This window comes from Aplidium turbinatum, chromosome 7, assembly GCF_918807975.1.
Source record: "Aplidium turbinatum chromosome 7, kaAplTurb1.1, whole genome shotgun sequence".
Classification (NCBI taxonomy): domain Eukaryota; kingdom Metazoa; phylum Chordata; class Ascidiacea; order Aplousobranchia; family Polyclinidae; genus Aplidium; species Aplidium turbinatum.
In genome coordinates, this window is record NC_137478.1 from 29,083,568 (window position 1) to 29,098,672 (window position 15,105).

The 15,105-nt window shown below is 38.1% G+C and overlaps 1 protein-coding gene and 1 non-coding gene across 2 annotated transcripts; one reads left to right on the forward strand and one right to left on the reverse strand.

Annotated features, from left to right (window-relative positions):
* The first annotated feature begins 3,695 nt into the window (after positions 1-3,695).
* LOC145773911 (uncharacterized) lies at positions 3,696-8,079 on the forward strand. Its single transcript, XM_082585036.1, has 3 exons — positions 3,696-5,616; positions 5,726-6,589; positions 6,962-8,079. The coding sequence occupies exons 1-3, from the start codon at positions 3,696-3,698 to the stop codon at positions 8,077-8,079; spliced, it is 3,903 nt and encodes a 1,300-aa protein (XP_082441162.1).
* A 1,502-nt stretch (positions 8,080-9,581) lies between these two features.
* LOC145774937 (U6 spliceosomal RNA) lies at positions 9,582-9,683 on the reverse strand. Its single transcript, XR_014290108.1, has one exon. It is a non-coding gene; the product is annotated as a U6 spliceosomal RNA (small nuclear RNA).
* Positions 9,684-15,105: the final 5,422 nt, after the last annotated feature.

The window sequence follows — 15,105 nt, forward strand, 5'->3', positions numbered from 1 at the left end:
CATGTAAAGGTAAATGAAGACCTGAGCTGTCATGAGACGCACGAAGTACTTTTTTACGAACAAGGAATTGCTGGAACAGATTGTTTCTAGCAAAAAATGTGGACTGCAATAATGCAATATGTCATGGCTCGTATGAATGCAAAGATCTTTTTGAGAACATTTGTTTCGTTTTGAATGAAAATTTATTTTCTTAGCTGACTTTATTCTGCGATTCATGTCGATGGCAATCCTGGTTATAAATATTAAGCACGTGCAATTGACAACTATGGAACTATGACGTCACTATTTGCCTCAGTTTTAACAATCCCATTGCGCGTTGTCTTGTCCTCTATGTAGTACGTCACGAGATAATGTCATCGATTGTTTAACAATCATTTGCATTGTATTTCCCAGCACAGTTTTATGAAAAAAGTAGAGAAAAAGCAATAAAAATGTAAAGCAGATCTTGAGGGAGCTATAAGGTTCAAATATTTAAAAATACAATAATGTATGGCCGCCTGGGGATGCGGCCTGATTTGTCACATTTTTCCAGATTTTGATTACCGCTACTGCTAGTGCTTGACTGACATTATGACGGGAAGAAGCAACAAATGAGAAAAAATAAGCTGAAAAACTATTAATCAGACTGTTGTTGAAAAATTGACAGTCTGACTAAAATCTTCGAAATCAAATTGTCTTTGTTTTTCAACATGTGATGATGTTAAAACCTAAAACCTATTGTGTCATCTGGGGAAAACAGTAAAGAAGGCGAGAAAATATAATTTTAAAAAAAATTCATTTAAACAGTTGTCCAAAGTTGGCAAAATCTGGAAATTTCTGCAAAATGTGACAATTAAGGCCCTATTCTTTAGGCAGCCATAATGTAACAAATATTCCTCTCAGTGCTTCCCAACCCGCGGGTCGCGACCCATTGGTGGGTCCTGAAGCTGTTTCAGATGGGTCTCGAAACATTTCTAAATGTTACTGCATGTTAAGTTTTTAAAAACTACCGACATTACTATAGATCTCACAAGCCGCAGTTTGGTCTTGGACAGTACTGCGCCTTCGCCATCGCTACTCTTATCTTCACTTCATTTGTTGACTTTCCATTTTCATGAATTGTGCACCCTGTTTTCTATTAGATCGGGAAATTATTGCATTATCATTACATAACAATTATGCAACAATGTAACAAATATATTTAACAATTAAATGTGTTGTGTCGCATTAACTATTTCAGTACGTAGGCTACGCCGGTAGTAAAGATGCCATAATAAAGATGTCATATCTCATTGTGGGTCGCACAATTAAACTTGCATTAAAAGTGGGTCGCAAACTGAAAAAGGTTGGGAAGCATTGCTCTAATTAAGCGATCGTGTTAAACTAAGTTAACATGTCATAAAATACTTCTAAGAAAACGTTGGTATACTGTGCACCTTGGTAAACATAACGGCCTTTCAGCATACACGGCATATCTCCCAAACGTATCTACACTTTTAACGTTTTTAATGTATTTACGCAAATCATAATACCCCCAATGGTAATCACGCAGGCCGAAGCAATAGGTACCACACTTACATTGCAGGCCACTGTTTAGATATCTGATCAACGGCGGTGATAGAGAATTTTCGTAAACTATGTCATGTTTTCGTATGAATCTTGCAGCAATTTCTTGAAGTGAAATCGGAGATTGATTGGGTAATTTACCAATAGAACGTCGCATGGAAGGAGTAAACGGATTCATAAATAAGTCTAATTCTTCCAAGGATGGAATTTTTAGAAGAGAATATGGTATGATTTTAAGGAAGTTTTTTGGAGCTGAAAGCTGTCGAAGATTTTTGAGTTTTCCAATCTGTTTTGGTAAGGCCTTGATATCATTGTTGCCAAGAAACAAATGTGTTAGTTCTTTCAAATCGCAAAAATTTGGTGGCAAATATATCAGCTTGTTATTAGTCAAATTAAGCACTTTCAGGTTTTTGCACAATCCAGATTCAGAACAACACAAAGACATTGGAAACCGAGTAATATCATTGTCCATGAGAAGCAAAGAGCTCAACGATTCCATTTGAGCCAGTTCAGTTGGTATGACTTTGAGTTTGTTGGAAGATAAATTTAAGAAATTTAACAACGTCATGTATTTTAAAGGAAATACCTTTGAATGAAACGATTGTAAGCGACCATCAGAAAGATCTAATTTTTTTACAGCCAGTACCAAACACTCTTTTCTTGAAAGTACCTTTAATTCTGTTGACGTTGCTTCAACATAATCTTTTTCAATTGGTTCCGTTGATGACAACACATTAGGGTCCGACAATGAGTCTCCAATGCTACCTGATTTCAAGGCACTTAAAAATAATTTCAAATGGAAGGAATTTGCTTTTTGAATGCAAAAATATACGTCTGGTTCTTTAAAGCAAATTATTGCTTTTCCGTCACATACAAACTTATCAAGTATTTCTTGGACATTGTTGATAACTTTGTATTTCATATCACTTCGTTTCCTTTCAATGCAGCACCTTAAGAAAACTATATCACCAGACTTCTTCAGCAGAAACAATATTGCTTGATTTGAGTTACAATGTTCTGCTCGAATCCATTGAATGGCAACACATCGTCGGTTGACAACTTTCATCTGACATTTCAGTCTCATGATGCTTAACAACACCGTGCTTTATTTTTTGAAAAATATATCAAATCTAAAAGTACAAGACATCTGATAATTAAAACATGTAGACTACCGTATACTAATTTTTAGAAGTGTGAACGCACAAATTGCATTGTTCTTTCGCGCAATCACTTGTCAGTCAATGTTATTGGACATTGTCACTCAGCTACTCAGATTGTTACTCAATCTGAAGTGCCGAATACTTTTTGCATTTTTAGCTCAGTCACCAACAAAGTCACGTCACCAAAAAAGTAGCCAATCATTCACAAGGTGTAACTAACTGAAAAGTGACCCAAAATTTGAAAACTTGAACAGAACAAAGTCAAAAAACTAAAAATTTCAGGTTAAAACGATATTTATTCCATAAAAATCGGTTTGAAATAAACCAAAATTATCAGTCCTTAACCCATGACTGTTACTGCCAATTTTCTTAAGTTAAGCCCTCTGCGTTCATTTGTGACTCGTTTGTTAATATTTGGATTTTTTTTCTCTTTTGCCGACCACTGTACTAAAAAAGCCACCTGTTTTTGTTTCTCTTTTATATTGTTTGGCCTCTTTCGCATATGCGTTTGGCACCTGTGGTCTGTTTTCGTTAAATCAGTAACTTATTAGTCGACGATACAACGTCAGTTTTCATTGAATTATACAACCATTATGACCTATTCGTTTTTCAATAATTGTCAATCCTTGAGAAAGGGAATTCGTAAATTGTACTGTAAATCGATTTGTTTCTTTCTACAAAATTGCTTTTCTCTGGACGGTCGCAAATTAAGAAATCTCAAAGTTACCTGTGTTTAAAAGATTGTCTAAAAAAGCACATTAAAAGAACACGTGAAAACCAATTCAAATTCATGTGTCGTGTTGTTGGAAGCAATCTAGACAGAAGAAACTGACCAGGCAGTTCAATAGAGCGAAGGTCAACGACAAACAAAATACGTCACTGTAACGTAGCAATCAAATAGACAAAGCGGACGTTACATTTCAGTTTTTAGACAATCTCAATCAAGAAAGTCGTCGTTGTTGACAGTGAGCGAAGTTGAATGTCAAGAAAATGGCAACAAATTCTGTAAAGGCGACAGACGTGGCAGATAAATCAAATGCCGAAGAATCAACAAATCCAGAACCCCAAACATCAAAGGTGACAACAAGATCACAATCAAAAATGCTCTACCAAGCAGAAAATGGCAGTCCGCACCCAAGCGACAGCACCAGCAAAGTTTCCAGCAAAAGCCGCTCCTCTACAATGAGCGCTAAAATTAAGAAGGCGGTAATATTAGCTCGATTGGAATCACAAAAAAGGATCTGCGAGTTGGAACAAGAGCAAGCGAAAGCAAGGGCAGAATTTGAAACAATGGTCCTAAAACAAAGTCAGCTACGTGAAGAACAAGAAAGAAAATTCCTGCAACAAGTCCAGGAAGCTAAACTAAAGGCAGAGCTCCAAGAGACAATTGCCCAACTTTCGGAAGAATCGGAAGAAGATGCTGGTGAGCGCTATAAAATGTCTAAAGACAATGTTGATATAAACGGACAATTTCAATCGAATTTAGCAACTAATGTAAACAATAATTCTGTGTATCCTATGTTATCCCAATTAACGTTGAGTGGCGTAGAAGCCAGGTCTAACATTCACGAATCTATTGTCGTTTCAAACAAAATTAATCCTTCACAAACAGTAACAAATAAATCGTTTGTGAGACATGAGCCGAGTACGTCGTATGCCCAGACCCCTGTACTAAATCAAATAAACAATAATCAATCAGTAAACTCGAAACAAATTCCAAATATTACTATCAACCCGTCCCCACTGTTGTCTGTAGAACCCCCAATCTTTGATGGAAATTCTGCTGAATACTGTGGTTTTATAGACGCATTTGATACGTTAATTGATTGTAATTTCACAGAGCCTAAACGTAAACTTTTTTATCTGTTGCAATACACCAAAGGCTCTGCGCACACTTTGGTAAAAGGGTGTCAATACATGCTTCCCCACGAAGGTTACACAAAAGCAAGAGCTTTGCTACAACAAACCTTCGGTCAAAAATTTCAAATAGCTCGCGCATGTGTTGATTCCGTCATAAACGGCCCATCTCTTCAAAATTCTAACAAGGATTCTCTAATCAAGTTCTCTTCGGAACTAACTTCCTGCATATGTACTTTGTCTGGCATGAATTACTTACAGAAAATGGACAACATGGATACCATAACAAAAATAATAAGACGCTTGCCAAGTGGCTGGTATTCTGGCTGGTTACGCGAAGTTGACGTAATTTTGCATGAAAGAAATCAAGAAATAAGCCTTTCAGATCTCTCACGGTACGTCTCGCGCAAAACGAGAGAAACGACCAATTTGGCATGCGATATTCTAAAATCTACTAAAAAACAATTCGATGATTCCAACTCCAAACGTAGGAGCAGCGTAACCTTTGCAACGCAAATAAAATCGTCGAACCATGAAAGGACATGCCATCTGTGCAGAGATAAACATTTTCTCAATCAATGCAAACAATTTCGAATGATGAATATTGACCAAAGGCTTAAATTTGTAATCGACAACAAACTCTGCAAGTGCTGTTTAAATGCTGGTCACTGGGCATATCAATGTAAAAGGAAGGACCCTTGCATAAAACTAGGATGCACTGAACGCCACACTACTCTCTTGCATCCCCCAGATGCAACACAAATCACCACAAATATTACACCTAAAGACACAACTCAAAAAATTAATATCAATCAACCTACACAAGCAATACGCAATGGGTTTGTCAACACACGAACAAATTCTCGCAGTCTGCTTCCCATAATCCCAGTAAAGGTTCGCCTGCAAGGAAGTAATCAAACTATCACTACACAAGCGTTTTTGGACAGTGGAAGTACAACATCTTTCATAACAAATGATTTGATAGAAAAGTTGCAAATTGCCGACTGTCAAGAAACTAATATTTGTACCATCACGCTAAACAACACTGGCAAACGTAACAAGGTAAAGGTGGTCACAAATGTCGAAATGTCAGATTTTGACGAAAACAAATACATTTCTAAGCTCTCTTTACTCCACTTTTCAAATTCCTGTTTCAAATACAGATATTCCTACCCTAGAAGACACTAAACACTTTCCAGAATTTGCAAACATCTCGATTCCCGATGTTGACGCAGAGGTAGGACTTCTTATCGGCAATGACAATCCGTACGTTCTCCAACCACAAGAAGTAATACAAGCAAAAGGTGGCTATTATGCCATCAAAACGGCCGTTGGCTGGCTAGTGAATTGTCCTAACAGCAAACAGGATCAAAGTAAAACTAAAAATTTCTTTACCAAAACTTCTACCCATCCAATGTGCGACATGTGCTTTGACGCTGTTGACTCAATTGTTAACTGTAAACCCGAATTATCTGTTCAACAAGCTCAATTCATGAAATCTGTTAACTCTAGTATCAAACTTTTGGAAGACTCGCACTACCAAACTCGACTTGCACCAATGAAGGCAATGACGATTCCTCGATTGGAGTTATCAGCTGCTACAATCTCAATTAGCTCTGAAAAAATACTACAAAGAGAGTTAAAGGTACCTTATCTTAATAAAGAGTCAATTTTTTGGACCGACAGCACAACTGTCTTGCGCTATCTCAACAACTCAAACAAAGCGTTTCATACCTTCGTCTCAAATCGAGTTCAACAGATTAAAGATGCTTCAACAATTTCCCAATGGAGATACGTTCCCACTAAATGTAATCCTGCTGATCATGCTTCAAGGGGTCTCTCAATTCCAAACTTTCTTCAATGCAATCAATGGAAAAACGGCCCTGAATTTCTATGGAAACCACAATCTCAATGGCCTAAGCAACCAAAATTTCTCGAAGTCGTGGACAATGACCCAGAAATTAAACAACCAAAGCAAACGTGTTTTGCAACCCAAAGCGAATCCCACTTTCTGGAAGATCTTTTGGGTAAGTATTCTTCTTGGTACAAGCTGAAAAGAATCGTTGCTTGGCTTTTCCGTTGTAAGCATAAATTTCTGACTTTAAGACTGACTAACCTTGCAAATAAACAAAATGCCCCAGCACACAATCTTTGCTTGTCTCCAGATGAGCTCACAAAGGCACAAGACTTTATTTTTTCCCTTTGTTCAGTCAAAACACTTTGCCAACGAAATCAGCCAACTGAAAGCACAAAAGCCATTAAACAACTGCAGTAGCTTAATAAAATTCGACCCTTTCTTAGAAAACAATTTACTAAGAATTGGTGGCCGCATCAAAGCTGCACTTCTCTCAAACACGATGCAAAACATCAAATTATCCTTCCAAATCGCTCCCAAATAGTTCCTCTCATCATTCAAGAAATGCACGACACATTTGGTCACAGTGGCAGGGAACACGTCCTGTCTGCCCTGCGCGAAAATCTATGGATTATAAAAGCCAATTCAGCAGTCCGCAAGGTTTTATCCAAATGTGTTGATTGCCGCAAAAGAAGCGGAAAACTCAGCACACAAAAAATGGCTGATCTTCCTAAAAACAGATTGACACCAGACAAACCTCCATTCACCTATGTTGGTGTAGACTATTTTGGCCCATTTATTATTAAAAAGGGTAGAACAGAACATAAAAGATACGGTGTCATTTTTACTTGCCTTGTAATAAGAGCCGTACACATTGAAATCGCAAACTCTCTTGACACTTCATCTTTTATACTCGCTCTACGACGATTCATCGCAAGAAGAGGGCAAGTAGAAGAAATTAGATCTGACAATGGTTCAAACTTTGTTGGTGGTGAACGAGAAATGAGAGAAGCCATCAAATCATGGAACAACAGTCAAATCGAAGATGCTTTAACACAGAAAAGCATCAAGTGGATCTTTAACTCTCCAAGTGCATCCCATCATGGAGGTGTGTGGGAAAGACAAATCAGATCCATTAGGAAAATCTTATCAGCTATCTGTAAAGGCCAAACTTTAACAGATGAAACGCTGACTACCTTCATGTGTGAAGTAGAAAACATTATTAACAGTCGTCCACTTACAAAATCGTCAGACGATCCTAATGACATGGAGGCTCTCACACCGAACCATTTGCTTCTTCTAAAACAGCAAATAAACCTTCCTCCAGGCTCATTCACAAACAAAAAAGAGCTTTACTCTCGAAAACGCTGGAGACAAGTTCAATACATGGCCGACGTCTTTTGGACACGGTGGGTAAAAGAGTACTTACCTTTGCTCCAGCAAAAACAAAGGTGGACCAAAAAATCTCCTAATCTGACTGTGGGGGACATAGTTTTAATCGCAGATAACACACCCCGAAACAATTGGCTCATGGGTCGCGTAATTCAAACGTTTCCCGACAAAAATGGCATTGTCCGTAGCGTTAGCGTTCAAACTAAACAGTCCTTGATTGTCAGACCAATTCAAAAGTTATGCTTGATCGTTCCTGCAAAACCAATGTAAATTTGTGCTGATTTTGTTTTCTCATGTTGTTTATACCTGTGTATTTGAACAAATGTACGAGGCCTTAAAGGGGAGGGAATGTTACTGCCAATTTTCTTAAGTTAAGCCCTCTGCGTTCATTTGTGACTCGTTTGTTAATATTTGGATTTTTTTTCTCTTTTGCCGACCACTGTACTAAAAAAGCCACCTGTTTTTGTTTCTCTTTTATATTGTTTGGCCTCTTTCGCATATGCGTTTGGCACCTGTGGTCTGTTTTCGTTAAATCAGTAACTTATTAGTCGACGATACAACGTCAGTTTTCATTGAATTATACAACCATTATGACCTATTCGTTTTTCAATAATTGTCAATCCTTGAGAAAGGGAATTCGTAAATTGTACTGTAAATCGATTTGTTTCTTTCTACAAAATTGCTTTTCTCTGGACGGTCGCAAATTAAGAAATCTCAAAGTTACCTGTGTTTAAAAGATTGTCTAAAAAAGCACATTAAAAGAACACGTGAAAACCAATTCAAATTCATGTGTCGTGTTGTTGGAAGCAATCTAGACAGAAGAAACTGACCAGGCAGTTCAATAGAGCGAAGGTCAACGACAAACAAAATACGTCACTGTAACGTAGCAATCAAATAGACAAAGCGGACGTTACACATGACTACTAAAACTTTTTTACAACTCCAAAGCAAAACCAGCCCAATAAAACCTGTATCTGGCAACCCTGACTCATACTCATCTGAGCGAGCACGTGCTACTAATGAATCGTAAAAAAATATACCTCTTTTCCCTGAGCTTGGGCTTGTCAAATGCCAACAACTTTGACGACGCAGAAACGTTGCTGACTCGATGACTGTTTAGTCTTTTGCTACTTCCTGCTTATCATGAAATATAATGTAATTTTTGTGCTATGCTTATTTTACATCGAACTTGCTTGTGCCATTCTAGCAATAGCCTAGCCAGGGGTCACCAAATGGCGGCCCGCGGGCCGCATGCGGCCCGCCACGCTGTATCGCTTCGGTCCGCGAAAGATATCAGCGTACAAGTATAACCAAAAATACTTTTCTTGAGGAGTTAAAGAGCACGAAGGCAAAAAATACTTTCCGGGAAGCATATTTTCGCTTTGCATACGATTCCACCGACCGACCAATCAGATTATAGTTCTAGGTGGGGGTTGCTTAAAGCTATTCCAATGCGATGTCCAGCCGCACTGTCCCAGTGATTGATTAAAACGTCTGTTTTCGATTTTGAAAATGTCTGTGAGCATAGGGTTGCTTATTTTAAGTTTGCAAATGTCATGTAAGCACTAGTGTGCGTTTCACCGTTATTGTGTTTCACAACCAGTGTTGTCTTTATGCAAGTTTTTGTTGGCAAAATAGGTCGGTGTGCCAACTCAATTTATAATAAATTGGCAAAATATTATATTTAAATTTAAAGACTTTTTCTGATTGTATTACGAAAATATTTAGCTTAGTAGGCCTACTGCAAAATGGTTTTTTTCTTCTTTTTTTAAAGAAATGTGGAACGCTTCACGATTTCGCGTGTCATCCTTGCGCAGGGCCATGCTAATCTTCTCTGTATCGTTCCAATTTTAGTATATCTACTGCCGAAGCAAGTTCTGCAAAATGTTGTTAATCAACAAATTCTTGCCACGCTGATAAGCACCGCAAGTGACAGTTGTCTATAACAAAAGAAAGACGGTTTTATAGACTCTTACAAAAAGGATGAAAAACCAACTCATTGCTTTTTTAAAGCGAAGACTGTTCATAAATTACGATAGAATTACGATTTTTGGGTGATTTCTACAAGCATTTGTTTCATGGTGCCTGGTTTCTTTTTCTCTGTTATTGGAGCCTCTTTTTCGCTGATATGTTTGTAGGTCACTATTGTTGCCTGTATTGCGATGAGTCAAACATTTCCTTGTTTACTAAAATTATTAATTGCAAGATCTTTTGTGAAGCGAAGTGACAACACCACTCTTGCTTGGCGATGAATATCCTGATGAAACCGCTCGCCTCGCTACAAGTGCGCAAAACAAATGGCCTCGTTTATTAGTCATTGTTAAAAAAAAGTCAAAAGTGTTGTCAAAGGAGCTTGGCCTGGAAGTAGCGTTGTTCGATCAATTTTGTTGTTGCAGTATTCCAACATAAATATGAACAACATATAACGCTGGATACTGGGTACGAAATGCGTTCTTTTCTAGCATAAGAGTCAACCTACCTAACATTTTATTAGTGCGGCCCGCCACAGCTCTCCTTAGTGCCAAAGTGGCCCGCATGCAAAAAAGGTTGGTGACCCCTGGCCTAAACAGAAGAAAATTTTTTACGTCCCTTCTTCGTTAGGTCAAAAGTTTTCATATTCCTTTTGCCAATAGTGTATATAGACATTATACTACGACGTGCATATAACAACACTGCCGATTACATTAAAAGTCTATATTGTGCCGCAGAAAGCAAGCATTTTTAAATCGTAAAAAACTTTGAGAAACTATCACATTGCTGATAACAGCCAAACGTTTTTTTCTATGAACGTTTTCTGAAACTAGAAAGAGCCACTGCTACTCTTTTAGACAACTGCCCATGAAATGGTAAAACCTTCAAATGGGTTAATTCGCCTGCAGGCAGCAATTTAATTGCGGATGGCAGATCTCCCGGCTGGCAAACATCGTCCATTTTACATCAGCAGACATTAGATCAGAGTAAAAAACGGATTTTGTTTGCTTTGGTATTGAATTGAAGTTAATCCTTTTTTGTTTGCATGCAGTTGAGTTTTGTGTCCTTTTGTTGGCGATTTCTATCTGAATACCTAGCTGGAGGTGATCGATTTACTCTATTTCCACGTTGCATTAGTCTGCAAAGCACTGATTCGGCTAACTGAGTAAGTTAATTTTGATTACCTCAGGTTACGCTGAAAATAATCACCAAGGTGAGACGATTGATAGATAATTATCTTTCCTTTTTTGTTGGATCAATTCTTGTTGACCAAATCAAGCTGTGATTAGAAATCTGTATCAGGCCCTCGACTTTTCACTTTGCACATCACTTGTCTCATTGTCTCATTCTAACAGCAATGACGTTATACATATTATTTAAAGGACTCAAGCTGTCATCATTAATCCAGATAATGAAATCGATTGAATGAAACGCTCGCATCCTACTTATCTTCCAACATTAGCTTGTGTCCCAATTTCTAATATAATTTTTCGTTCTTCCGAGGTAAGTGAAAATAAATCTCAGTTCATACAGCATAGCCTACAAATATTTAGGTTTCTACAAACAAATCTGACAAAAATTTTCGTAATGTCCAGTATTTTGCCTTATATCACATTGTATCGTGATTGATTGACTGAATCTTTATCCTCGGACTGGGAAAGCTTCTTGCAGAGCTTAATCTTGGCAGTTTCGCATACTTGAAGAGGCTTTGAATTACTGACGCAGGCCCGGTCGCCGAAATTGACAGAGTGAAGTTTCCGATTGTTGAAGTCTTGTTGCCGGGGAAATATTCCACCCATTCGATGCCGCTGAATGGAGAGCAGTCCTTAACGTGCGTTGCTCAAGCGCACACCCCGAGAGTCGAACCAGCGCCGCCTGATCTTGAAGCTTCTTCGTTCCAAAAGTGACGCGCTAACCAATTGAGCTATCGTGACAAAATATGATTCAACCACTACCACTCAACAGTATTTTAATACTTTAGCTCATGCTACTGAGATAAAGGAATTAACATCTCGCCCGCAAAAACAGTTGATCCCAACCCATCAAATCAACCGTTTTCTACATCGATGTAAAAAATGGTTGGTTTGCTGGCTGGGTCCTGTTGCGGTTCTCATATTCGTAGCAAACGGTAGTTTTACTTGAAATCTACTCGTTGTAGTGATTTCCTTTTATTAGGAAGTAGCGTTGGCATGGGGATCCAGGAAGTACTTTTGAACCCGGGCCAGGGATAAATTTAGGGGCCCATAAGTTTTCCAAAAGGCCCAGAACTTGAAGAGACCACCTCATATTAGTCGGATATAGTGCATTTTGCTTAAAATCGTGATAATTTAAGGTCTGAGGATCGCATTAATACCGGGCCCAAATTTTCTTCTCAATGGCCATGATTAGCCTATAGATACGACAGAAAATAAACGTTTCTACAAATTCTGAGAATACCTTACTCTCACGCTGATGCAGCGTCTCAATCATTCATGTCATTAAAAATGGTCCTCTAATTTTTTTTAAAATATAGCCTACAATACCGTAGCCTAAGGGTAACTTATATGCATCTGTAATGGCTAGCAAAAAAAGTCTTCAAATGGCTAGGGGCTATGTTAAATTGAACCGCACTAATCCGTAATTTTTCAATAGGCCAACAGTATTATTGAAAAGAAAAATGGTTGGTTGGTTTTGAATCTTTATCCTCGGACTGACAAAGCCTTAATAGGTTATTCCTGGTAGTTTCGCGTAGGTCTACTTGTAGAGGCTCTTGGATCAGGGATGGTTACCGAGATTGGCAGAGTGAAGTTTTCTGATTGTTGAAGTGTTCTTGCCGGGGAATTATTCCATTCACTAGTTGCAGCTGAATGGAGAGCAGTCCTGAAAGTGAGTTGCCCAAGCGCATACCCCGAGAGTCGAACCAGCGTGGCGTGATCTTGCCGGGCAGGCGCGTAACCACTGGGCGTAACCACGTCGGGCGCGTGAACAAGCCTTGCGCGTAACCACTGAGCCAAAGGGGCGGAAACATTGATTGCTTTTGCTGAAAAATGATGAAATCGCCATAAATAGTAGTCCAATGCTTGAAGTAAATCTGTTCAAGGGATTTCTTGACAAGAAATGTTTTTCAAAAAGAAACTAAAGCAAGAAATTTACTGACGAAACAAAACAGAATTTGTTTTGAAATACCCATAGAAAAACTAGTTTAGGTCTAGGCTATAGGCTATATCTTGACCAAGCACTTAATTTATGCGTAAGCCAGGCCTCCAGAGCATATTTTACTACTTCTTTTCGCGTGAATTTCATATTTCTTTCGAACGCATAACCAAACTAAATTGCTACGATTTCGTAATGAAAAATACAAGAAAAAGTGAAACAATTTTTGTTTCAAAATCTTTTCAACATAAAGCCAATGGCAATGTTCAATTAAACCAAGCTGTTCTAACGAAAAGTGAAAACAGTAGTCGACTAAAAATCAGGTTATAGCCTACATCAGAGACAAACATGGACCTGGATTTTAAGCCTGTCGGATTTGTCAGCGATCAGATTCGGATTTAGGTTTAAGCTATTTTTACAACCAGGTTTGAATTTGGACTTTTAATTTGGATTTTGCCGCAGCCTAGCCTACTTGATATTGTCTTCCTAAAACTGTCCCTTCTATAAACTATCAAAAACGATTGTTTTTCATTTAGAATTGATATTATTCATTGTAAACCTCTAACCATAGAATTTGCTATGGCAATTGCTAATTTCTATTAGTCAAATTGTGCTTGTTTGATAATAACAGTTCGTTTCTTTCCAGACTGCACTGCGTGGTTTGATTAATAGTTAAACTGCAATAGATTGTTTTCAAAATCAAAGAAGCTTAAGTTTACAAAAACTGTAAGATTGTTTAGCTCAAGCTCGTTTAAGCTCTATCTACTTTTAGACTTATAATATTAATTTTGTCCGATTTATAACCAGATCTGGATGTAACAATGCTTTAATTTGGATTTGAACTTCAATTTGAACTCTGGAAGTGGGTTCGGATTTTAAATTCTAAAATCCGTACATCTCTGCTTGACACTCATGTAAAACAAATTGGCTGTTCAAGCAGTCGGTTCGCTTGGGTCGACACTAACTGAACTTTGTTTCAAAAGCCCTAAATAAATTTATAAAACTCCGCCCTTAAAAACAGACAAACAAATTAGAAATTTTAATACCGATTAGGACTAGATATTTATTGCTCATCATTTTTTAATTTTTGGTCAGCATTTGTCGCAAACAATATTTGGGTTGTCATTGCTGTACCACAGCAAAAATACATGTCACTTAGGCTTGATTTAAAACACGAGTCAGTTGCACAGTAATGAAGAAGAATTGGCGACCTTACATTTTGCAAAATTGTACGCTTGAGCACACGACGTCATGCTCGAGTAAAGTCAGAAAGTTTATTTTGGTTGGTGCGCAAAAAACATCAATCAATCTAGATTCTAGGATTTCTAGATGCAGACAATTGATTGATTGAATCTTTATCCTCGGACTGGGAAAGCTTCTTGCAGAGCTTAATCCTGGCAGTTTCGCATACTTGTAGAGGCTTTGAATCACTGACGCAGGCCCGGTCGCCGAGATTGACAGAGTGAAGTTTCCGATTGTTGAAGTCTTGTTGCTGGGAAACTATTCCATCCATTAGATGCCGCTGAATGGAAAGCAGTCCTTAACGTGCGTTGCTCAAGCGCACACCCCGAGAGTCGAACCAGCGCCGCTTGTTCTTGAAGCTTCTTTGTTCCAGAAGTAACGCGTTAACCAATTGAGCCATTGGGGTGAACTAATGCACATCATACTGCAAACATGCAATTCAAACACGCAAATGCGAAGGCTTTGAAACAGCACAAAGTTATCGAACCGAGGCACCTTTTGACATGGCTTAGGGGAAAATTGGAGTAGAGCTATGTCGAAATAAACTTGATTGATTGAACAGTCAAGTAGGCTATCATGTACCGGTACTAAAACTGGCTGACACATAAAAATGTAACAAATAAAAACAACAGCGATGGCAGGTGCAGGGTAATCATAGTTGTAGAGGAAGCGAAGCCCTATACTGCATAACAAACAAGTACTAGACAATATACGTTATTGATATTTCTTTTTTAGTAAATTTACATACGGTAAGTAATTAAGCATAGTCTCAGAGGCTATGGTTACTCGGTGCAACCTAATTCGTACCATGAACAATTCGTACCCTCATTTTGTACCCTGAAAAAATCAAGAAACATTTAAAAACGGAACACCAACATTCAAAAAAAATTAGGGTTAGGAAAAGATCGAGAGAAAAAATTTGAAAAAAGCCGAAGTCACTGATCGGAGTTT

Coding starts and splice junctions, on each gene's coding strand:
- LOC145773911 (XM_082585036.1), top strand. CDS start 3,696: ATGGCAACAAATTCTGTAAAGGCGACAGACGTGGCAGATAAATCAAAT. Junction 5,617..5,725: donor GCTAAACAACACTGGCAAAC/GTAACAAGGTAA, acceptor TTTCAAATACAG/ATATTCCTACCCTAGAAGAC. Junction 6,590..6,961: donor CTTTCTGGAAGATCTTTTGG/GTAAGTATTCTT, acceptor GCTCCCAAATAG/TTCCTCTCATCATTCAAGAA.